This window comes from Sinohyriopsis cumingii, chromosome 14 (assembly GCF_028554795.1).
Source record: "Sinohyriopsis cumingii isolate HCF-2022 chromosome 14, ASM2855479v2, whole genome shotgun sequence".
Classification (NCBI taxonomy): Eukaryota; Metazoa; Mollusca; class Bivalvia; order Unionida; family Unionidae; genus Sinohyriopsis; species Sinohyriopsis cumingii.
The window spans coordinates 85,252,141-85,277,231 of NC_142974.1; the positions used below are offsets into that span (position 1 = coordinate 85,252,141).

At 35.8% G+C, this 25,091-nt stretch overlaps 1 protein-coding gene and 1 pseudogene across 3 annotated transcripts; both read left to right on the forward strand.

Annotated features, from left to right (window-relative positions):
- The first annotated feature begins 575 nt into the window (after positions 1-575).
- Positions 576-2,491, forward strand: LOC149784285 (L-xylulose reductase pseudogene; annotated as a pseudogene). Its single transcript, XR_016413834.1, has 2 exons — positions 576-724; positions 1,397-2,491. The product of XR_016413834.1 is annotated as an L-xylulose reductase pseudogene (transcript).
- Positions 2,492-7,022: 4,531 nt separating this feature from the next.
- Positions 7,023-24,898, forward strand: LOC149784286 (carbonyl reductase [NADPH] 2-like). Of its 2 annotated transcripts, none has more exons than XM_089933251.1 (2): positions 7,023-7,136; positions 22,520-24,898. In XM_089933251.1, the coding sequence occupies exons 1-2, from the start codon at positions 7,122-7,124 to the stop codon at positions 23,258-23,260; spliced, it is 756 nt and encodes a 251-aa protein (XP_089789377.1). In that variant the 5' UTR covers positions 7,023-7,121; the 3' UTR covers positions 23,261-24,898. The 2 variants fall into 2 exon arrangements, with proteins under 2 accessions (XP_089789377.1, XP_089789378.1); XM_089933252.1 differs by lacking the exon at positions 7,023-7,136 and adding an exon at positions 21,557-21,728 and having other exon boundaries at positions 22,520-24,259.
- Positions 24,899-25,091: the final 193 nt, after the last annotated feature.

Genomic DNA, 25,091 nt, shown 5'->3' on the forward strand with positions numbered 1-25,091 from the left:
CATCTTTCCAAAATATATTTTTCTTCTATGAGTCAGTTTCAGGCTTTGTCCTGTAAGGAGGTAACCCGCCGTTGTTTTGTGCTTGTTAGAACACGGAGCCGTTGGTATGCTTACTTGCAGTTTTTCCTTTTCTATCAAATTCACGTTTGCTTTTTTCATGATTGTATTGACTTCCCGGTTGACTGCCTTCTATCCTTCTGCCCCTGTCATATAATCTGGCACATCTTTACCTCTTTTTTACGTTCTTTCTTTATGCGCTGATCAATGACTCTGTCATATTACCTTCTTGAATTCTGATCTCTCTAGCGCTGTCTGTATTGAGGTACGTTAAAAATCCAAATCACACACACACAATCACACGCACACATACATACTCTCTTTAATGGACAATACGAACATGATACATATAGATTTGTATTTGAAATAGAGAGAAATAGAGAATCCGGGAAATGTGTGTATTCTGCTTAAATTCTTAAGTTTTATTTACTATTTGAGGTTACTGTTGTTATTACGACCTATACGGTGTAACACAATCTCTTTCAACAACACATGCTCTAGATGCATGTTTCTTTGTATATTAGTAACAAGGATAAAACCTCTAGCTGTAATGTAAAAGGATCACTTTTAGATAGAACGAGCTCTCGTCTGTGTTACGGACATTCAATGGTCTATCAAGCCAGATATCAAAGCATACTAGATTTACTATAGGCACAGATTTCCTCCCGTAAGTAGCCATGTATCTAAGATGTATGTTCATTAGTATGCAATAAATATATACATGTAAAGCCGGAGTTGTATTAGGTGATAAGAAATATTACCTCCCTGCATTTATTTTGCCAACTGTACAGAGTGAAATAAGAATTTACTTCAAAAATCTCACTTACAATCTTAAACATTTTACTAGTATTAAATGTATGCTTCGTTTCTAAACCTGCATACTCACCGTCCCATTTAAAATGTTTATTTTAATTATTAACGCAAACATTCCTATGAGACTATCGAAGTTCTGTACGAACTTTTTAAAGAAAACTAGTGTTTCATACTGCAGACTGTCCATTCGTATATGTCTACATGTTTGTAATTGAATGGGATTGAACATATATTTTCTACTAGTGTTAAGTATATTTGAGATTTTCGGAAGGTGTTGCGTAGTTAGGTGGTATACCAACATCTGTTTCCGAGATCAGTTACAAAGTTGTTTTAGATAGTAACGACTTTTAAGTTGTTAAAATAAGGTGTGTAAGTACTGTAAATTCAGCCATTAGTGCCAGATAGCCCTGATCGAACATCACTTAGATCTTACACCTTACACCTTCACAATCATAAAATAGTCTCTGTCTTAACTAACACGTTTAGAAGTTGCTGACATGCAGCTAAAACTTTATATGTGTTGCAGATTGAAATGGCGTCCAATTCCAGATTTGCAGGCAAAACAGCTTTAGTTACTGGAGCCGGAAGAGGTATTGGTCGCGGAACTGCCGAAGCTCTTCACAAACAGGGGGCTAAGGTCATTGCATTGGATATTGTCGAAGACTACCTGCATAGTCTCAAGAAGATGTATCCTGAGATCACGACGGTTCAGGTCAATCTAGCGGATTGGAAAGCCACGAAAGAAACCATTGAAGGTTTACCAACGGTTGATTTACTTGTCAATAATGCAGGTTTGCTAAAACTGGGTCCGATGTTGGACACGACTGAAGAGGATATCAGTTTACTTTTGGATGTCAATCTGAAAGGATATTTAAACGTTGCACAAGTTGTGGCGAGAAAGTTGATTGCAGAGAAACGTAGAGGGACATTTGTTAATGTGGCGAGTGTGGCTGCTAACAAACAATTTGCTGGAGCAGGTGCATATTGTGTATCGAAGTGTGGTGTACAGATGTTGACGGAATTGCTGGCTTGCGAGTTGGGACCACAGGGCATCCGAGTAAACGGAATCAATCCCGGAGTTGTTAGCACCGACATGATAAAGATATACGGCGAGGAAGGTATAAACATGACAATTAAAAAGACACCCTTAGGTCGAATCGGAGAAGTTTCTGACGTTGTGAATGGAATTTTATTCCTACTAGGTGATGAGTCGTCTTATATCAATGGACATTCTTTAGTGCTTGATGGTGGTCTGTTGAAGATTTAATGGCTTCCTAGCAAAACGTATATCCTCATTATTTGTATGAATATAGGACATAAGTTCACGCCCACGATGTCTTCTAGGGTGAACTATTATGATTACAGTTATGAGCGCTATTTTCGTTTCCTTTGCATAAATGTATTTTGGACAGAAAAGAGTAAATGTTTCAAGAGATATAACTGAGAATAATTTTTGTGTAATTTGACGTCTTTTTCTCTCCCCATGTATTGCTACCTATACCACTACAACCCATATAATCGATATTATTATCATTAAAATTATTATTATTATTATTATTATTATTGGACTTTTTAATTTTAATAAAACTATAAATAAATTTTAGCAACCACCAATTTTAAACCAATTTTTGTTTTCATGTTGTGTGCAGCATTGTTCATATCGCTTGTTGTTCCTCTTCCATCATTATATTTTGTCAACGCCTTCAAAGTCCATTTAGATGAAAAGGTCTGCTTTCATTGCTTATTGGGACGCAGCAAGTGAATATTTGAGAGTTGATGGTACTAAAAGAGAAACCGAAAGGGACTAATGGATTCGTCAGCATAGAAAAGGCCTGTAATTGATATAGAATAGTCTCCTCTTCTTCCCCGTATAGTGAGCCTTCGTATCAGTATCGTGATAATCGTTCGAAAGTACAAGGATTAGGAACAGTAGAGGTATATCTTTTCATCAACCCACTCACCCCGCTAAGACCAGCCAGAAAATATCGGAACATTCTGTGTTGGTAAGTACGGGTCCTTGTCAATTTGGTGCGCTTAACACACGAGCCAGAGCTACAGAATAGACCAGACACACTGGCAAATACCGAGATGCTTTACAAAACCTCCAAATGGAACAATCTTAACACAGCCATGGATGCCTTTATACTGTATTAATGTACTTCATAGTCCAAACTTAATACAGTAGCATCGTTTTCAACATCTTAATAAATCCAGATGATGCATGCGTAAATATCGCTCCACTGGATAAACAACTGATTAGTCCTAAAATAGCACAGGAGAAACTACTTTAGTAAGGTACAAGGCTACTTCATAGACTCAATTCAGACAAGTCAATATAAATTTACATTGCATTATACTATGTGGTTAGTGCATCCAAACACACAAGCAATTACATTGGCATTATACAAAGATATCAGTTGGCGCAGTCTAATATACTTAATACTGGCCACCATATATAGCATATCGCGTGCTGAAAAATGGCGTTAAACCCTACAACAACAACAACAACAACATACGTGGTGTTCAACTACTTGGTAAGCGAAGACTTACACCCAACTAGTGAAGTATCATACGAATAGACCTATATTAATGCACAATAAAATATAGTAGCACTGTATAAAAGCACTTCATATATGCATAACTCAATCCGCAAGGAAATACATTAGTATTGTAATGTGCGACCTTACTTTTGTACAAAGCTATTAAAAAGGCTCATCTTATCAAGAGTGGAAAAAGCCTAGTATTAAACTGTTGCGCATGTATAAAAAAATAATACACATAGAAGATATCGTGGCACTGTATAATCCAACTGTAGTCTAACACTGTCAGGTGCGCAAAGACGAAAATATTGTATGAAGGTATACGGGTATTGAATAGATCAACGTTTACACGCAGGTAACTTCCAAAAGTGGAAGTCTCATAAGGTCGAGAATTTCTGTGAAAGATTCAGATGGGAATATGTACATGTCTTAGATGTTAATTAATACATATGTTTATGGAAAACTAAGAATTCTGTTTACCAACGTTTAACCGTGTATACGTGTTTCTTTAGTCTATGTTCAAACACATAACTGCTTTATCTGTTATTGTATACAGGGCACATTGTTTATGGAGAAAAGTATCACTAACCGTTTTATTTTTTTGCCATTCGTTTCATTACTCCGTCTTAAAATGACATTTAGCAGCCATATAAAAATCACAGAGTAAAATCTCTACTAAGTCTAGAATGGTGGCAATGTTTTCAGTTAGTGTCACTTGTCAACATATAATGTTTATTTATTAGAATGCATTATACCATTGAAAAGTATAATCACATTTAATTGATTAAATAGTCTTTGGAAAGAGTGTCGGTTTGAAGTACATAAATCGCTAAGTGGCATCATTTCATGAGGGTAGGTCTGGATCGGCTTTACAGACAGGTGTCAAAAGGTAAGATGTTTCGAAATAAAAATTATAACATAATGCATACAGCAAGCCTAGAAAACAAATTCATATGAAGACCATATGATGACTACTTTGGACGCTGAACCAGCAGCCAATGATGCTGCAAATCATGCCATTAGTTTCCAACGTGTTGCTCCAAATAAAGTTCGAACGATACTCAGTAGGGCAATGACAAGTACGCAATGCTCATTAAAAAAGACCTTAGGTGAATAAATTAAATGACATTTTGAACAAAGGATGGAAAAGAACGGAATATAAAGCAAAAACGGTGTTGTGTGAAACACCAAATTAACAATGCTTCCTTCGGGAAGAAATCCGACAGCCTACTATAAACTATATCCACCACACATTTCCGAGGATAATGGGATGAAAGTGAACGACAACCATTAAACGTTTGGACAACAAGGAAGTCAAGTTGATTTTTCGATAGATCACTTAAAACAAAAATAATAATATACCAACATTTCGACAGCAAAAGCTTTATTAAAGCTACATGGACCGTACGTGCGTTGTCTATTTTAGTATCAGCGCAGACTTGCTCCACATATATGTTTGTTTTATCCTTAGATTTACTAAACAAATTTGATTGCTCTGATTTATTGCTTTTCTTCCAGATTTGAAAATCTCAATCCAAAGAGAGAGAGAGAGAGAGAGAGAGAGAGAGAGAGAGAGAGAGAGAGAGATGTGTAAGAGAGAGAAAAAGACTCTTTATATTTTCATTCTCTTGTTACATCTATACTCCCTTTTTTTATCCAGATTTCTATCCAGGCCTCTCTATTTCTCTCCCATTAATGTCATATCTCCTTGTCTGCTAAATGTATCTGTTCTGTCCCGGACAGTGACTATGTCCATGTTACCTCCTTGACATTAGATTTCAAACAGTATCTTAAGAGAATAATTAGACAAAGCAATATAGATAAAAAGGGTGGTGTGTGTAAAAGATTGAAATAAAGGGTGGATATATATAAATGTTATGGATCGTGTTCTTAAGTTAAATTCTATATTTTCGGTAAAGATGTCATTACGGATATATCTACCGTGATCCATTCCATATAACACACTGTCTTGCTGAAGATTATCTCACCTATATACCTTTTCTTTGGTAAATCAGTACCTAGGATAAAACCTATGACCGTAATGCCTACTGTTTACTTGTGGATGGAAAAATAGCTTGTGTGTTGCAGACATACGAACGTTCTCAGCCCTACGATCAACGCGTATTTTAACTATACGTATGATGTTCATCAAGTACGTATCTATTTATCGAATATTGATACATCATAGCCATTTAAATTTACAGCCTGACTTGTATTATTCAATAAGAAATATTACCGCCGTGGCCTGGAATTATTTTAACGACTATAAATATTAAAACAGGAATGTATTTCAACAAGGGACATGCTTACATTAATACCTTTTTGTAGAAATAAAATTATGCTTATTTACTAAATCTAAACACCCTTCTCTCCATTTCAGATGGATTTATTTTATTAAGCAAAATAAACATTCCTCTTGTACAATTATTTTTTTTCAATCATCACATAAGATTTCATAACAAACTTGGGATCATTTGATCAAGCCTTTCCATGCGTATGTGTGCACATATTAGATAGACACCCGATACCGTTCCAATATGACTGGTCTGCAGACGAGCTCAATGGCCCCATAATCGTGACACACACACACACATAAATTGTTTCTTTATGTGTTCATAAGTTTAACGTTGCTAAAATCAGCTATGTAAATAGATTAAAATGAACCTCAAGTCCCAGTCATCCCTGGGAAAATATATTTCGTTACAATTTAATTTCCTGCTAACGTCTTTGTTTGGAACAAAGGCTTTTATGGAAAATACATTATTCCCAGATGTACTAAATATGACTCGCAACACATTTACTTTTTATAACAAATATTTAGCGGTTAATTAGTTGACATAGAAAAAACCATGTTAATGACTTATACATCACTTGACTGTTACTAACTATCCAACCACGTGTACTCCGGGTTGTCAGCGAACAACCACAGCAATAAATGTTGCAAACAAATGGAAAGTCCCCTTGACTCTCTACGTTTAATTTGTATGAGTGAATTTTATTGTAGACGACGAGTTATTATCAACCGAAGTTTTCTCAGATAAGACACAAACAGCTGTATATGTCCCAAGCGATTTTTCGTATGTTGTCACATGTGAACCGTAAATAGTATACACTGGAAAGGACGAAGGACTCGAATGGTTTTGTTTATATTTCAATCGTCCTCTTACTGCAAAGGTGAAGTCCATTTTCCGCGAAAACAGTTACATTTCGAGAATTTCAGCCATTTTGAGCAAAATTTAACACTATTTATATTATGCCAATGTGCCGGAGAGAGAGAGAGAGACAGAGAGACAGACAGACATACAGACAGAGAGAGACAGAGATAGAGCAAAAAAGAGAGATTTTTAGGTTTTGTTGTTAAACGGACCTGCTAGTCGACCAACAGGGACATAATAGTTTGAATTAAAAGAAAGAAATAAGAGAAAGGGAACAATATGATGAATATGATAGAAAGAGAGAGAGAGAGAAGGGGATCCTCCATCATTGTACTACTTCCGTGACCTTCTATCTCCCTTTCTCTTTCCTGATTCGTCTTCATATCACTCACTCCTAAAATATCGAACCTTGTTCTCCTCATTCCTTCGTTTCTTTTATCTCAGTGGCTTTGTGCATGTTACTTCCTTGAGTTCAGATCTCTCTTTCTCTCTATTTAAATGAGAATAAGACAATGATATATAAAGAAAGAGAGATGCATGAGAAGGAGTGAAGTTGATGGATCCGGAAAAGGTATGTATAATGCCTACATTCTTAGGTTATAATTCCTATTTGATGTAAATTTTGTTATTACGACCTAAACAGTTTAACAGTCATGTTCAACAATCCATAACCTAGACACTCTTTCCTACCTATATTAGTAACACGTATCAAACTTCCGGCTGTAATGTATAAGGTTCATTTAACGATAAAGGGAGCTCTTCTGTACTACATACATCTAAAGCTCTATCAAGCCGGACATATACACATATTAGATTAGCTGCAAGCAAAGATTACCTCCTGTAAGTATCTATATATATAATATATCGTGTTCAGGGGAACGTATTAACCATATACATTAAAGCCTGAATTGTATTAGATACTAAGATATATTATCTCCCTGGAGGTATTCTGTCAACTGTAAACAGTAAAATAAAAATTTACTTCTATAATCATACTTACAAGCATAAATTATGTCTTAGTATTAAAAGTATGCTTCGTGGCAAAAACTATATACTCTTCTCGCCATGTATAATGTTCATTTCAATTAGTATTTAAATCTTTTATCTCGCCTTTTTGAGACGAAGCTTACGAATATACTGCTTGCGTTTCCAAGCCTCAAGAATGTATTCAAATGCAGATAACCAGATCAACACAAAAACTATCAAATCCTTACATCGTAATCCTTTTAAGGAATTGGTTTAGATGAAATGTTCTCAATAAGTTATTTATGCGTCATAATGGAACATGCACATCCGACAATCCGACAATTGTACACCAAGGCAAATTGTATTGAAGACTTATTATGCCATAATTGTTTTTGCCCATTACATTTAAATGAATTCACTTTCATGGGTTCATGCAGATCTGTATTTGGTAGGCCTCATTAAATGCTCAGTTTTGGCTTCGTTAACTTTACATTGTCAGAATCATGCATAATTTCGTTGCAATGAACACATTTATATTGCACGCACGTGGAGAACACGTGTGCTTTAAATAGTATAATGTATATTAGGAACTGCTTTGTTAACAACTTATGTACACTCATGGTGCAGACGTTTTATATTTCGGTTGACGTATTTTGCTTGTGAATGACCAAAACAAGCTTTTTCTTTCCTTTAAAGTATTTATGATAAAGGTAACGATGTGAACAAGGTCACTAAGCCAGAAAGGAAATTTTCAACCAAAAAAACCACACACAATAACTTGATATTCGCAATGTTAACAACAAATGTTACAGACGCAGGAAATGAAAATACAGTTCTGATAATTGCAAACGTATAAAACAGAACACGCGGGTTGAGAATAATGGAGAAATTAAAGGAACAATACAATACAGCTTGTCATCGTGCCTATTGCATTTGCATTAATGTACTTTAACAAGTTTCATTATATCTACTTTTGTATATGTGTGGTAGGTAGGACCTTCATCCTTTGAGTTTAAAGCAGAATGTTTCGAAATGGAACTAGACATATATAAACGAATATATTAGGAAATGTTATAAGTTTAGCATGCGTCTTTTGAATAATTTGTGTATTTTAAATCTAATAAACTAAACTGGTTGTAAATGCACCTTTCCTCGTTTATAAGAATGGTTGCATTGTCATTTACAGCATATCGCAATAGATAAAATACTCTGTTTTTGTACCGTCGAGTGATGCAACAATAGTTGCTTGTAAGATATGTTCACCGTTTACAATGTTTATCAAATATGCACTTAAATTACTGCGTATAGTATTACAATATGCTATTTAATTTCGCAAGGTCTGTTCGCAGAGAAAAGTGTGGATCATGCGAAATGCGTTTCACCGTCAGAAATGGCGAATTTGATGATCAGTTTCACCGAATGTGTACTAAGGATGGATAGGTATAGCTAGCTCTATGTTTTCTCAAGGCATTTAATTGTAAATCTTCATCCACAATAAGCATATTTTGTTTTGACACATACATAAGCCTTTAATGCTGTTTCGTATTGCCTTATACTGGTGTGTAAATGCAGTTGTTTTATATTATTGATAGTGTAGGATAGCACCATGATATCAGTAAAGCCAAGTATGTCATTATTTTATGTAGGCGTTAAGCTATTTTATTGCAGGCGATTTATCTATTCTGAGTGTCTTTCTTATCAAGTAAAGGTGTCCCCTTTCACTTTATTTGATACACTGCCTCGTTTGATATATATTACTAATAATCGTTCACATTGTGTTGAAAAAGGTTTCTGTATTGTACCGAAGGATGTTATTTACCACGATCAGCTTCTGCGATTGCACAGAACTTTTGTTGTTAACGGTCGTTGTATCGCTGTTTCATTGTGCAAACTCAAAAGCTGTGCTAGGGTGTATATACACTGTTTCAGTGTGATCACTTGGTATGCATTGCCTGCAGACCATGATATGTTTAATTTATATGTGGACCAGAAATCTTAACTTATCCCAACACAAGATGGTAATTATAAACTTTTTAAAAAAACAAATTACGAGTGTGCCTTAAATCTTCTGGTCCCTCTATTCCAAATGATGGAATTATACAAAGACAAGATTAAACGTGTTCTCGAACTGTCATACTCATGGAAATAAGATAAATTCTTGCACGTATTCCAGTATATATAAACAAAATGTACCAATGATAAGAGTTCCATAAATTGTCTTATACAACAAGAGTGATAGGATGCATCCATTGTCCAGTTGTGCAAAAGGAAAGCCAGCATACTACCGACAGCAATTAGGGCATCCGGTTGCTGTCAATAGTAGGAATATTCCTTGCCAGAATTCGGCTGAAGACTCTCTTACACCACGTCCATCAAAGCCTCTTGTCAGATAATGTGGTTTCAAGAGATGACGAGGGACCACATCCATGTTCTATATTTGTACCTCATCGGTTCTAGGAGAAATGCCAGGAGCAGACCTCCAACATTTACATGAAATTCCTCTACCTCAAAAAGCCTTTGACACAGTCAGACGTGGAGGCATTTAGAAGATGGCATGATTTTGTTCACCGAAGAAATTAATCGCAGTGGGTAGCCAATTCTATAATCGCGTGTATGTTCGTGCTAGAGACGGAAGTGAATCACTTGAATCATTCCTGTTCAACAATGGTGTCAAGGAAAGTCTTATGTTGGCCCTTCTCCTATCAGAATGATGTTATACGCCCTGCTGATAACGTCCTTGTTTACACCGCTGTGATCGAACAAGATACCGGACTGATATAAAGCTGTTAAATCTAAGATTAGAGGTGACGAATAAGTCAGAGGAAGCGACCGTTAGTAATCTCCTATTTTGTGCAACTTTTGCCTGAATGCAAAATCTGACTTAGACAAACAACATTGTATCTCATTTACCTTCTTCTTGTGAAAATTTCAGTCTCACAACGTGCTAAAGAAAGACACAATTGATGCACTAATCTGCATGAGGAAAAAATTGATTAGAGCCTGATATCACACTAAATGACCGAACTCTCGTTGCAGTGGACACATTTACATATATCGACAGCACATTGTAACGTGCAGTCCACATCGACTGTGAAACCATATCATAGAAAGTTCTGTAAAGCCACTGTGTTGCCAACCCCACACTACGCTTGCAAAACCTGGGACCTGTACAGATCCAGTGCTAGGAAGCTGAACTTTTTTTCACATTGGGTGACAGATGAAACTGACATGGAAGACAAGCAGGACGGGGACCGCGAAAATGAAATTATATGGTTAGCCAACATTGCAATGATCCACAGACAGCTGATGAAATCCCATTTGAGATTTGCAGGTCATGTCACGACGATATCAGAAGAGTGACTACCGAACTAGATATTCTACTGCGAGCTGAAGGAATGAAAGTGAGCTCAGCTTGGTCAGGAACAATGCTTAAACAATACCCTCAAGATACCATTAAAAGACTCAAACATTGACCCTGATTCTTTGGTAGATCACATATGATCGCTCCACCTGTAGGAGTCACAGTTTGCTGCAGCTTTATATTTGTACCGTAGGAAAACTGCAGAGGAAGTGCGGAAGCGTTTATATTGTGAATCTCAGAAAAGCAGCAGATAGTTTTAGTAGCGCTGAAGCAGGAAGATGTAATTATCGAGGACGTGGCGAGGGCCTTCATGGTTATTGGGCAAATGTCACTGTTCTGGATATCATTGACAGACACCTGCAGAATCCTAAGGAGGAATATTATGAAATAACAAACTTGTTTCCAAAATATAGCATTTCTTCTCGGGTTGTTTGATTAATCATTATGAAATCTTTAATAAAAGACAACATACAGTATACAAATAAACATTTAAACATATGTATAAGGTTTCTGCATCATTGATAGGTAAAATACTATAAATATGTTGATTTTTTATTATTGCAGTCTAGGTGAGAAATAGGTATGCATCTTTGTGAGGTAAATACCACATATACTTGCTTATTTCTGATTTGGCTGTAAGTTGCCTGCATCCCACCCCCAAGTGAAACCAGACACTCTGAAATCAACAAAAAAAAGCTATTGAAGGTCATCCAACATTGAGTTAATTGTCCCTAATTCGGGTGTGCTAAGAATAGGCCCCATGTTGGACATAACCATTAGGCAGAATAGGTGCATATTGTGTATCCATGCCAAAAATTCAGATGTGGAAAGAAAAGCTAACTTGCGACTTTGGACCATAGGGTATTAGAGTAAAGGAGATAAAACCCGGCGGAGTAAATTCCCGGGTGAATAATATGTGCTGAGAGAAATGTTAATGAATTTATGATGACTAAACAGACACCCCTACGTCGACTTGGAGAAACGCGTGGCCCACACTCAGAGCTCAGCATGAAGACCGTGATTTTGATAGTCGCGGAAATCAATGAAAAGCTGCGACAGAAAATCATGGCATTGCCTAGAAAGAACATTCTGAAATTTAAAGATGTTATCTGTGTCCATTATTTTACATTTCTCCATCATGGGTTGTGTTGATGTCTTAACAGTTCATTATAGATTCAACAAGTGGAGAAGTTTACTCATCTCTCTTAGTACCACATCATCACAAATAAGAATCATGTGACTTCGAGTTCACGTTTTGCCACGTTTAGGTTAAGTTTTTGTAATTGACTTTTAGCCAACAAATTGTTTTGCATGCTGTTGACATGCTATCTTTTGTTGAACCAATATACTTGGAGATGGTATGGATCTTGATGAGCACTACTCTGATTGAAGAAGTAGGTCGTTATGATACATATATTTTCTTTTAAATACATGCACTAAAGTTGTTTTTGTTGTTCGTTTCTTAGACAGTATTTATGCTAGAATTGTGAAATTGAGCACCATTACAATAAAATGAGTTCAGTCTCCTATATTTCAATTTTTACTGTTTTTTTAACTGATGTTGAAATTTTGAACTTCTAGGTCATTTTGTGGGTTGCATGTATGTTATACTGAAAAAATGTGATGCAATGTTGTAAGTGTTACAATCTCTCTACGTCTTTATTATATGTCTCTGTGAAAACCACATATTTACATCTAAATGTCACCGCGACCTACATTGTAGGTTTTACTAAGGTAAAATTTTTATGTTTACTTCCTGTTTATGTAGACTGGTCTGTGTTATATAACCCAACCTGCACATTGTTTGCTTCCATTGTTGAACCATGATGGTAGTTTTTAGTTTATGAATTTGGTTAATGTTTAATATAAGCCACCGTGATTGATAAAATATTTTGGATATTGTTCGCCTCCAGTATCCTTCAGTCACATAAATATGGAGTTGTGTTCCGGGGTAGTCTGTTAATTGAGGAGAAGCTCCTTTGTAGTACCCACTTGGGAATGACACTCTCTGTAGCATGTTCTGTAACTGAAGGTGGTGTACTTATTTGTCACAGTATGTTTCAATGTGTCCTCTTTTTTTCAGCTTTTTTTTTTTACCTCTCCCAAGTTTAGCTGTTTTCTCTTGCATCTATTATGACTATGGTTGAGCTCATAAGTTCCATCTGACTCGGTCCTGACCAAGTGCTTCCCAGCTGTGCACATTAATGTCCAAAGCCTTGGTGTTTCTTTTGTGTGGTGTGGGAGACCTAGTGGCATTTTGCTATAAACCAATCCGCCATTGAGGATGTTATTTGGCATGCACCCTTCGTTCATTCAGTGTGCATGTCCAAATCGTTATAGACGGTGTTGTCTAAGCAGGACTGACCACGATGATGTGTGTGTGCATACTCCATTTTGTTTGATGGGAACACTATCCTTCCAAGATATGCAGAGGCTGCATTAATAGCAGCATACATTAAAGTTATTTAGCTTCTTCAAGGTGCGAGTGTATTGTCCACAACACCATGTCATAGCAGAGAGTATTAATAACACAGCCTTGGTACTTTTTTGATGTGTTTTTGTTCGATACATGCCGTTTGATAAGGTTAGACATACTGAACCGGCATTCACAATGTGGGACATGAGTTCTGCATCATTGATTGTCAGTACTGGTAGCCCAATAGTATGTGAACGTACTGAGAACAACAAGCTCGCAGTTGTTCATATTGATAGAAGGTGGATCTTTAACAGTTTGAGCAATCAATGCCATTGTTTTAAGACCCAAAAATCCCGATGTCCTGTCATGTTTGTGAAAATTGTTCAGTGAGATTTGTCAGCAAAGGGAACATCATGAAAGAGAACTTTGTGGATCAGATGATGTATCTAAAGCATGTGGGGATGTAATTCTTTCCTTAAGATGTTGAGCCATAGGCATGATTCAGCAGACGAGATAAGAATATTCTATTCTGGGTAGGTGCAAGAATATATAACTGCTTGAATCCACAATGTATCTCAAAAGCCTGTTGACAATGAGCGCTCACACAAAACTGTGTCATGTATGATTTCATGGAATAATTGGATAATGCTAAGAAGCTTTGGGGGATATCCAGTCCTTTCTAGCAGCTTGAACAATCCACTGAAAGTGTCGAAAGTCTTTGTGAAATAAATGAAGAGTAGGTAGAGTGACGTCTATCACTGCGCTTCTTTTGCATTTGTTTAACCGGGAAAATCATGTTGATGGTGGATCATTATGTCTGAAGTCTGATCAGGAAAATTCGAACAAGCATCTTGCTTTGTTGCTTTACAGGGAGATGCTGCAATGGTTATTTCCATCACTTTGTACGTGCTTGGGTTTGTAGAGAGTCATGATGTTAACATCTTTGATATCTCATGGTACTTTAGGCTATATTCTAGCATAGATGAAAGAGCTCGCGGGGTTATTTGGATAGAACAGAGTTTATACATCTCTTCCGAGAAAAGTTCCATTTGTTAGGAATTATATGGCTTTCCTGACTTCATCAACGGTTGGTCAAGCATTGAGTGTTTCCAAGATGGGCAAACACTCGATAACATTGGGGGCTGTATAATTTGCAATGTTTTCCCTGGAGCAGGACTCCGAGTTTTGTTCTACCCACCATCCAATTACTTGGAGCAAGCATTACTATATTAATGATATCGATAGTAACTGGTTTTGGAAGAGCTGTCATTTTAAAATTGAACTTACTGCCTTATTGATCCTGTCATAGATGTCTCAAATGTTGCCTGGATGTTCCGGCATAGCTTCAGCCAATAGTCATCATTACGTCAACCCTTTATATCGTAAATTTACACATTAGTGTATGGTAGACGTGTTGGTCGTCGGATGATTGTGTTGGCTGGTGGTTGTGGTTACTGATAAATAATTGTGGGTGCTGTTAAGTTAAATTGTGTAGGTCAGTGAGTGTGAGCATTATATGGTAGGTCTAAATGCTTGTAAATATGTATATGTGCTGATGAATGGGCGTGGTTACTGCCTAATAATATTGGTTAAAATAAATGGGTGCTGGTCAGTAACACCTATTGTTAGTTATTGTAGGTGTTGTATAGTAGGTTTATGTGTTGTTGATTAGATCCGGTTGCTGGTATGAAACATGGTGTGAGTCATGATCAGTATCAAACATCATGTTAAAATCCCCTTATACCCATAGTACCAACTAATGTTAAACCATTGGCTGTTTTAACATTAAATTTTCTTGGCATGGGGCGAGCATATGTTCAAAATAGCGGCATCTTTTACAATTCCCATTGTCCCTAAAGAATCATTTTTATACCGAATTACAACTAGTATTCAGGGGCACCCTAGTTGTCCTAAGCGCTTGACTTTCTCGATCACTGCCATATCATTTAAGGCAACATGGGCTCGAATCTCGGTCGCGGACAAAGTGAATCTGTGAGAAAGATGCGTTATCTACCGGTTGATTTGTGGATTTTAATGAAGTTTTCCCTGGGTTCGTCCTCCAACACATTTACTGGCGGCCAGGTATAACCTATCTTGCGATGAGAACTAGTGTTAAACCCAAACCAACAAGCATGAGTAATATGATTAATATGGACTCTGACCTGACGTCATATGATGTGGTTGGTTCTGTGTTGCTTGCTGTTGAACTCGAATTTAAGCACATATAAAGGATATCTTTCCATGTCTGTGTTAATAGACATATTGTACTATGAGGACCGATAATGTACCGGCTGTTATTTACATGTTTTTTCCAGGATGCAAAATCCAAAAATAAAAGGCTTATAAATCTAAAGTTGGAAATTCATTTTAATATGTACTTCTTTTCGGTCTGATTATGATTCACTTATAAAGGCTTTGCTAAAACAAACTATTTAGGTGATCAAAAATGCTCATTAATGCTGAAATCACAAACTTGTATGTACAGTTTATATTGTGTCTATATATATATATATGACATTAAATCCTTTTTTTTTCTGCAAAATAATTCTTATTCCTAATAGCGGGAAGAAGAACTAAATTGTCAGAAAATAGAAGTGAAACTGAAATCAAAATTAATATCTCTTCAGAATATAAAAAATAGATTGGTAACTTCAAACATGATGTCGTTTGAAGAACAAAAAAATTGAAAGTATAATTACCCGATCATTTGAATCCTTTAAAATTACATATTTGAGAAGTAGTGCCTTTACCAGTTTGGAAGCAAATTAAAAGAGAACTATCTGTACAAAAGTTACAGTTGATGTAGTTAATTATGTGAATAGAAACAAGAAAAATAAAAGAGTACAAATACTAAGGGTGGATTGGTAGGATATGTATCCACCTAAAAACCTTTGTCTCCCACATGCGTTGTTCTGATGAGGAAAACCAGGAAAACAATGTATGTACACTGGACAAATCATAATGTAAATTTTCACGTAGCGTTTTCCGTACTAAGTCACGTGAATAGGATAGCCTCGGAAAGTGACCTCGAACATTTTGAACTAATCAGGATTGTTCCAATTCACACCTTTTGAAGGAAAGGTTGTTGTTGTTGTAGTTGTTGCTGTTATAGGGTTAAACACCAGTTTTCAGCACAGATAAATTATACAAGGTGTCAGTATAAATGGTGGAGGAAAGAACGAGCGACAAACGAGACGCTACTGGCAAGCTTTCTCACATACTCACATTGGCCGAGCCCGAGACTCAAACCCACGCAGACAGAGGTGGGATGGCAGTAATCCGTAACGGTGAGCGCTCAGCCACTCGCAGCCTCGGAAGGAAAGATAATCCGTGATCGCTCAGCTGACAGTGTCTGGATTTCAGCGATTCATGTATGTAATGATCAAAGCCTCCGCATTGTTCCAGCTGTTTTAATGTCATCAAATATCAAGTGGTTATATTATTATAGGGAGCATCGTATGGCTGAGCTGTCCACAATGGACGCTTGTACAGATCACTCACATCTCGTTTCGGTTGGAGATTTGTCTCAACCAGTTGGTGTATGTGAGAAAGCTCACCAGATAGCTTCACGTAAGTAGTTGGTTCCCCTTGAATCATTTAGAGATCTTCCACCGAAATATACTAGCCGCATTGTAGTTAGTAAAAATAGTTTGATAGTAAAGCTTGCAACATCCCTATTAGGCACGTGTCGATTGAATTGACAAACCTATAAACTCGTGAGAGAGACAGTGTGAGAGAGATACTTAACTCTAAATTATTTTTTCACTTAAGGCGGAGACCGTTCTTACGGCCTAAGCGATGATAACGTTCGCCTCGGATATGGGAGTTTGCGGGTTCAAAGACTTATACGAATGGCCATATAATAGCAGGTCTCTTGATTGGCGCTAAGCTTAACAAGGTTAGTGTTAGGACTTGGCGGCAGTATGTCATTATCCTGACGTCAGGACAATGCTACTGGGTGCGACATGGTGCTACATGTCTGCGACATAATGCCCCAGTGCTAGACATCACTACAAACTGCCATACCGCAGACATGATATTTAAATGTCTGAAACAATCTTACAGTTACTTTATGTTGTTATATTGGCAAAAGCTGTGTGACGGATATAACGTAATTATGAAAGAGGGTCAACAAATATGTGTTTATTGACCAGGAAATGGAAGCTTGCCGGAAGTAGGCGTTTTGTTTTCACTATAATTAAACAGCTCGCATGGTAACACATGATAAGTTGCAGTGGTTGCTAGTGTGCTATAATGGCACTGTCACCACTAGGAATCGTAGTTGTAAGTTTGAGTTCAGATGGATGAAATGCGTATAATTAATATATAAGGATTATTTAGTGGTATAATCCCAGCTATATTAGCCTCTATGTATAGCAATGTTTAAAATATTTTATAGGAATATTTATTGTATATATATTTATTATTTGTTATGAGGGGAAGTCTTATCTATATTTGTTTGCCTGTTCAATGATTTTAAGTTGTAAATAATGTAAACAACATGTTTACATAGCAAACATTTGTCTACGATTGTATGTTGTAAACTAGATGTTAATATAGCTCTTTGAGTTCACAACATTCTAGAAACAGATTTGTTTAAAATTTGCTTGGAATTTCCCATTGGAAAGTCTCACATCTAGGTCAAGTAAAATTGTATATAACTAGTGAATTGATAAACAATTAATTCATATTTTAGATCAGTTTTTGGCATCCATCAGTATTTAAAGTGATGATCTGATATAATTCACTATGAATTAATTTAATTAGTGATTTGAATTAATAAGTGTTTATTAACTCTTTAGTAACACATTATTTTATAAATATTGAGACCTCTAAGAAAAACATTTTGGATTGCATCAATGCGGTACAATGCAACATTAACGACTATGGTCACATTCTATATTTTCGAAATTTCTGATAAAACATTTAGGATTATTTGGTATTTAATTCACAAATAACATAAGTTCCTTTCAAATTCTTAACATTCAATTCAGAGAAATGAATTGTTTGTTGATTTTACTTAAATTATTGGATATTAATCTTTCTGTTACTTAATTTAAGAACTAGATTCTTAAAACTTTACTTATGACTGCTCTTGGATACTCGGTGAAGTGCTTTACAGTAAATTTTATGGGTTAGACAAAAACAAGAGGGGAATATTAATGTACGGTCAAGTAGCATAAACTGACAAAGTTGAGAGAAGCCAGAAACAAGTTATGGTCATTTTTAAATAGTTGTCATAAATTAAATTTTTCACGGATAGTTACCAATAAACACAGACTAAAGAAAAGAAACGGTGCGTTTCCGATACGAAATTCAGGGTTTAAGTAATTTCCTTGTGAGGTCTGACAGTCCAAGTTTCCTTCCGAAAGGAGAGCCTGGTAGACTTCGATCAGATTAGCATTTCATTTTTCTCGTTAACTAAACTGTCCAATGGACGGAAGGCTGGAAGAATTTGAGAGACCCAAAACCAGAGCGAGAGAGTAGGGTGCAAATAAAGAGCGAGTTTCGAGAATGCACAACTGTATTGTCTGAATCATATGCAATATATTCATGTATTTAAGTTCGTAACTCTTTGTTAAATTTAGTCATTAGAAATTCAGCATTCAGTTTTTGATGAGTTCAGATGTTAATGCTGCGTTCATTTTTCTTGAATGCTATATGACTCTTGTATTGTAAGAATGTCACACAAAATTTCATTGATATGGCTGTCCGGACTTAGTGTTTGTATGTAACAGAAATCATAATTTAAATGAATTTCACGCTTTACGATGACACGAATTGTTAAAACTACTTTATCTGTCTTGTAGGATAAATATTGTATATTTTGAAAATTGATTTATTATGTCTATATCAGTGAATCGCTAGTTAGCAAGTCAGGTCGTTAAGGCAACATGTAAAGTCTATTAATGACTTTGTGTAATTCATTTGTGAATTATTAATCCAAAAGTCAGAGTATAACGACAAACAGTGATCAGCTATTAGTTTAAAGCTTACGGACTGATGTGGCTCCTATTAGGAATTCTGAGTAGTAGCTAAAGAAGAGAGTCATTAACTTTAAGATAATATATTTGTCGGTGTATCAGGCTGCCAACTGACGATATTAGATTAGTTCGTTTAAATAACGATAAGACGATACCTGACGTAAACATAATGGGAATTGATCACAGAATGAAAGAACAAACATGACACATATTTAGGATGAGAATTATATTGAATTGAAGTAAACAATAGCTCCATACCTGTACTGAACAGTGAGAAAGAGACAAGACTTCAACCAACTTAGAGTTTATGACCCTAAAAGGTTGGAGACAGAGAGATGGAGAGAGAGAGAGAATATTTAAATCCTCACCTGTCACAAAGGGTGAGTTGGAGAGGACCAGAATCCATCAAGTTATGCTGACATACCTGCAATGTGAGTTCAATAATTCAATCAATCCTATTATGACGTTTGTTTTATCGAGATAAGAAAATGGCTAATTGTACTGAGCATAATTGTTTTAATTTTATGTCTACGATAACGTTTTTCAGTCAAATGCCATGTTCAGTGTTATCTGTGTATATCTTTGATTAAGCGGATATATTGGACATACCGGGCTCGTGTTATTCTATTTTCTAGTTATGTTCAGATCTTCTATTCCATCCATTAATTTCAAAATTTATTTTAGTATTTACTCCATCCGGTCAATAACACTGTCATTCATCTACTAGATACAGATAACCAAACAACGATAACATACGGAGGGATCATTATATCTTTATAAGGTATACAAGGTATATACATATATATATATATATATATATATATATATATATATATATATATATATATATATATATATATATATATATAAGGTATGCACATTTTCTCAAAAACGCATTCTAAAGTTTATTCTTTTGACACTGAATAATCACTTGATGTTTCTTAAGCTTATATACATTTTTAAAACTCTTATAACATAATAATCTCTGATATTAAAAACGACCAGATCAAACATCTTAGAAAAAACAAAAAACAGAACAAAAGGATACAAAAATGCAGATGAAACAGAATATAAATCTTATATATTCGAGATGGTAAAATAAAAGAAAATATATCGGTTCCAGTATAATGTCTTAAGCAGAATGTTAAGTCATCCTCCTTGCGCATAATGGGACGTTATTTTGTTTCAACTTAACATTATATACATAGCTTTCCTCTATACACCACCTAGGGATGGGGTTTATTGCTACTTTACGATCGATCCGGTATACAATTATGGTGATTTCAAAACACACCGGTCGCATGTTGTGGGAAGAGGATTGTATAATGACTTTCCTCTGACCAAAAGTAAGGTTTTCATAGCGGTATCCATATCCATGCTGGTCAGAGGTCGCTTACTAGTAATTGTCATTTTGGTATATCGTACCTTCCAAGGTGCTGTCTTTTCACTGGCATCATTCATAATTATTGGAATGGTCAATCATAACACATTGGCAGATATATACATGCATCGGCATTGACTAAAGAACTTTGAAACAGGAGGTACATTAAACATTTGAATTTATTTTAAAACTGATCAAAATCATTGTGATTTTTGGTTAACCGCCAGAGTCCATATTCCTACTTTTTCTTTACATATCCCTCTCTCTCTTTCTATCTCTGTAATTTTTAGAATTCTAAATCCAGACAGAGAGAGAGAGAGTGGTCATAGTGGTCTTTTTATTTGAAATGAGAGGCCGACTAAATTCAGAGATACAACAGAGAGAGACAGAGAGACAGAGAGAGAGAGACAGACAGAGAAAGAGGACTTACATATATATATATATATATATATATATATATATATATATATATATATATATATATATATATATATATATGAGAAAAAGATTCTCTATCCGATCTCTTCCTAAACCTCTATCACCCTTTTCTCTTTCCGGAAGGTAATCTTGATTACTATCATTTTCTGTCTCCGATTCGTCTCGTACATTTTTCTTTCATTTCCTTCCTGCTCTCTTTTTCTGCATTAGTCGTTGACTCTTTGTTATTTCCTTGAATTTAAATCCCTCTCTCTCTCCTCTTCCCAATGTCTATTGAGCATTGTGTGAAAATGAGAGAAACATAAATCAGGGATCCATGTAGGTTAGGTATCTACTTTAGATCTATAAGATGTATTCTCTATTTGTTCATAAGTTATGTGATATATTTGTGGTAAAATTTGTTGTTTTGGTTTTATCTACCGCCACCTATATCGTGTACACACTGCGATGTTCAATAGTGCATGCAGTTGATACCTTTCTACGCAGGACAGTAACAGGGTTAATACGTATCGCTATAGTGCATAACGTTTACTTGTGGAGAGAACGAGTTATATAAAAAGTCCATCAGTCATGACATCAGCGCATACGAGAAAAACTGCAAGAAAGATTTTCCTTCTGTAAGTATGTGTGAAATGCATTCCATAATAAGACACATTAACTCCATTGTGCATACAGGTTACATAATTGTGATATATAACTTAGATCTTTCGTTTGGGTGTGAGACCACTTGCTTTTTTTTAACTGAGTCTAAAATACATGTTAACAGTGTGAAATATTGATTTGGCAAGGGTAAGATGAAAAGATATTTTAATCAATTATACTATACTTTACCGTTCTGTGTATACTTGTGTTTTAATTATATTTAGCAACCATTTTCTACTGGTTTTAAGCATATCTGAAAGTCCCACAGAATGTCAGTTGCGTTGTTGTTATAAGCCCTGAGGTGACCGGATAAGATAAATGTTTGTTTTATGTAGCAACAATAATACTGGTCTAAAAAAGGACATATGACACAAATAGCGCAAAGCCAGTCTTAAGTATCAGATGGCCTCAAGTGTCATGTATATATGGTATATGGTATATTTCTTTACATTAAATATGTCAAGTGGGTTGGTATTACAAAAATATGATAAATCCCAAAAAGTAAATCTCAAGTGCCAGCCGGCCTCAAAGGTCATATAGCATTAATCATTTTTATGAATTTTACTGGTCGTAAATAGTAAAAATATATAAAAAGACGGAAAGCCTTTCTTAAATGCCAGATGACCTCATGTGTCAAATGGAATTGTATTTTCATCTCCAAGATATTAAATCTTAACAACCAGTACAATATCAAGGAATGTGCAGGTTCAAAATTACCTGAATTAGATGTTTTTTGTCATGCAGCTCAGCTTTAAATGTATTGCAGGTCGAAATGTGGTCCAACTCCAGATTTGAAGGCAAGAAAGCAATAGTAACTGGAGCCGGAAGAGGAATTGGTCGTGGAACTGCGGAAGCGCTTCATAAACATGGGGCAAAGGTCATTGCCTTAGATATCATCGATGAAAACCTGCAGAATCTTAAAAATAAATATCCTGAAATAACGACGGTCCAAGTGAACCTTGGGGATTGGAAAGCTGCGAAAGAAGTCATTGAAGGTCTTCCAACGGTAGATTTACTTGTCAATAATGCTGGCGTGTTGCGAATGGGCTCCATTTTGGACACAAGTGAAGAAGATATCAGCTTACTTTTAGACGTCAATCTGAAAGGATATTTAAACGTTGCACAAGTTGTGGCGAGAAAGTTGATCGCAGAGAAACGTAGAGGTACTTTTGTTAATGTGGCGAGTATGGCGGCCAACAAACCATTTTGCAGTATTGGTGCATATTGTATATCTAAGTCGGGAGTACAGATGTTCACGGAGAAACTGGCTTGCGAATTGGGAGCCTATGGGATCCGGGTAAACGGTATAAATCCCGGCTTGGTGAACACCGACATGGGGAAGTTATCCGGAGAGGAATTTGCACGCGTTATAGATGAACGAACACCCTTACATCGAATAGGGGAAGTTTCTGACGCTGTGAATGGAATCGTTTACCTCTTAAGTGATGAATCTTCTTATATGAATGGCCATTCCTTAGTGGTTGATGGTGGCTTGCTGAAAAATTAATGGTATCATTGTAGGAAGTACTAAAAAAATTGTTTATTGAAATTTTGGGCATAGGTCCTATAGTTAGACATCATCTAAGAAAATTTACATTGATACCTCTTTTATGGGGTGGGTGTGCAAATGTTTTATTCAACAGAAAGTGATCTGGCATTGATTATTGTGAGGAGAAATAAATATGAAGTATTTTTATGTACATTTCTGACTTTATCTACCCCCTTTTCTCCTCACATTGGAAAACAACTGCTACAAGTAATACTAATTTCATTCCAAAACTAGTTGACTGAGATTTTGTGCATGAAAGTGGAGCACATGTTCTCGCCCGGTATATCATACAGGGACAACTATTAAAATAACAGTCAATGATTTTGTAAAATCATCCTTAGGCTTTCGAAAATCTATTTTAAAGTTAATCATAGAAATGTTTGAATAGATGTAAATAAGTCATATTCGTGTGTAAGATTAATTTGTATCGACTACTGTTTCCTTCTCATATTATACTACTTTAACTACTACTACTAATACTGCGACTTCTGCGAAAACTGCCTCTGTTATTATTATTATTATTATTATTATTGCGGGATATGTAATTGCCATAAAACGTACATTTTCATGGCAACCATCAAGCTTAAAGCAGTTGTACAGCAAACGGGTATGTTCTTCCTTGATCTTCATGTTGTCGTTAATTTCCTCGCTTAAATTGTCAGTTCCATCTGATTGAAAAGTCAAGTGTTTACTGCTTACTGGTGGACAAAAAGAACATATTGTGAGTTAACGATATATATGTAGATGATCCTAAGAACTGGTGGATTTGCCCGTGTACGAAACTCATGCTTTTGAAAAATAGAGCAGTATCGTTCCATTGTCGTATAATGAGCCATCATAATTAGCATGATGAACAGTTGAGCCATCCATTCCCGTCCCACTCACTCCGATATATGGGTTAGTCCTGAAGTCGTTGGTGCGCTTGATAACGAGCCGAAGCTCTGTAATAGACCAAAGCTAACACATTAGCAAATAACAGTGACGCTGTTTGAAACTGCCGATTGAAACAAGCTTAAATACAAGCAAAATACATATAATCTGGCACATCTTACCCTCTTTTTTACGTTCTTTATTTATGCGCTGATTAATAACTGTTATATTACCTCCTTGAATTCTGATCTCTCTAGCGCTCTCTTTAATGAGCTGTTAAAACTCCAAAATTGCACACACACACACACACACACACACACACTCTCTCGTTAATGGACAATAATAACATGATAGTTAGAGATTTGTATTTGAAATAGAGAGAAGTAGAGAATCCGGGAAATGTATGTATTCTGCTTACATTCTTAAGTTTTATTTTCTATTCTAGGTAACTGTTGTTGTTACGACCAATACGGTGTAGCACAATCTAGTTAAACAACACAAAAATCTACATGTGTGTTCCTTTGTATATTAGTAACAAGAATAAAACCTCTAGCTGTAATGCAAAAGAATCACGTTTGGATAGCACGAGCTCTCATCTATGTTACGGACATTCAATGCTCTATCAAGCCGGATATCAAAGCATACTAGATTTACTATACGCACAGATTTCCTCCCCTAAGTAGCCATGTATCTAAGATATATGTTCATTAGTATGCAATAGATATATACATGTATAGCCGGAGCTGTATCAGGTGATAAGAAATAGTACCTCACTGCAGTTACTTTGCCAACTGTAAACACTGAAATAAGAGTTTACTTCAAAAATCTCACTGACAATCTTAAACATTTTACTACTATTAAATGTATGCTTCGTTGCTAAACCTGCACGCTCTCCTCCCCATTTAAAATATTCATTTTA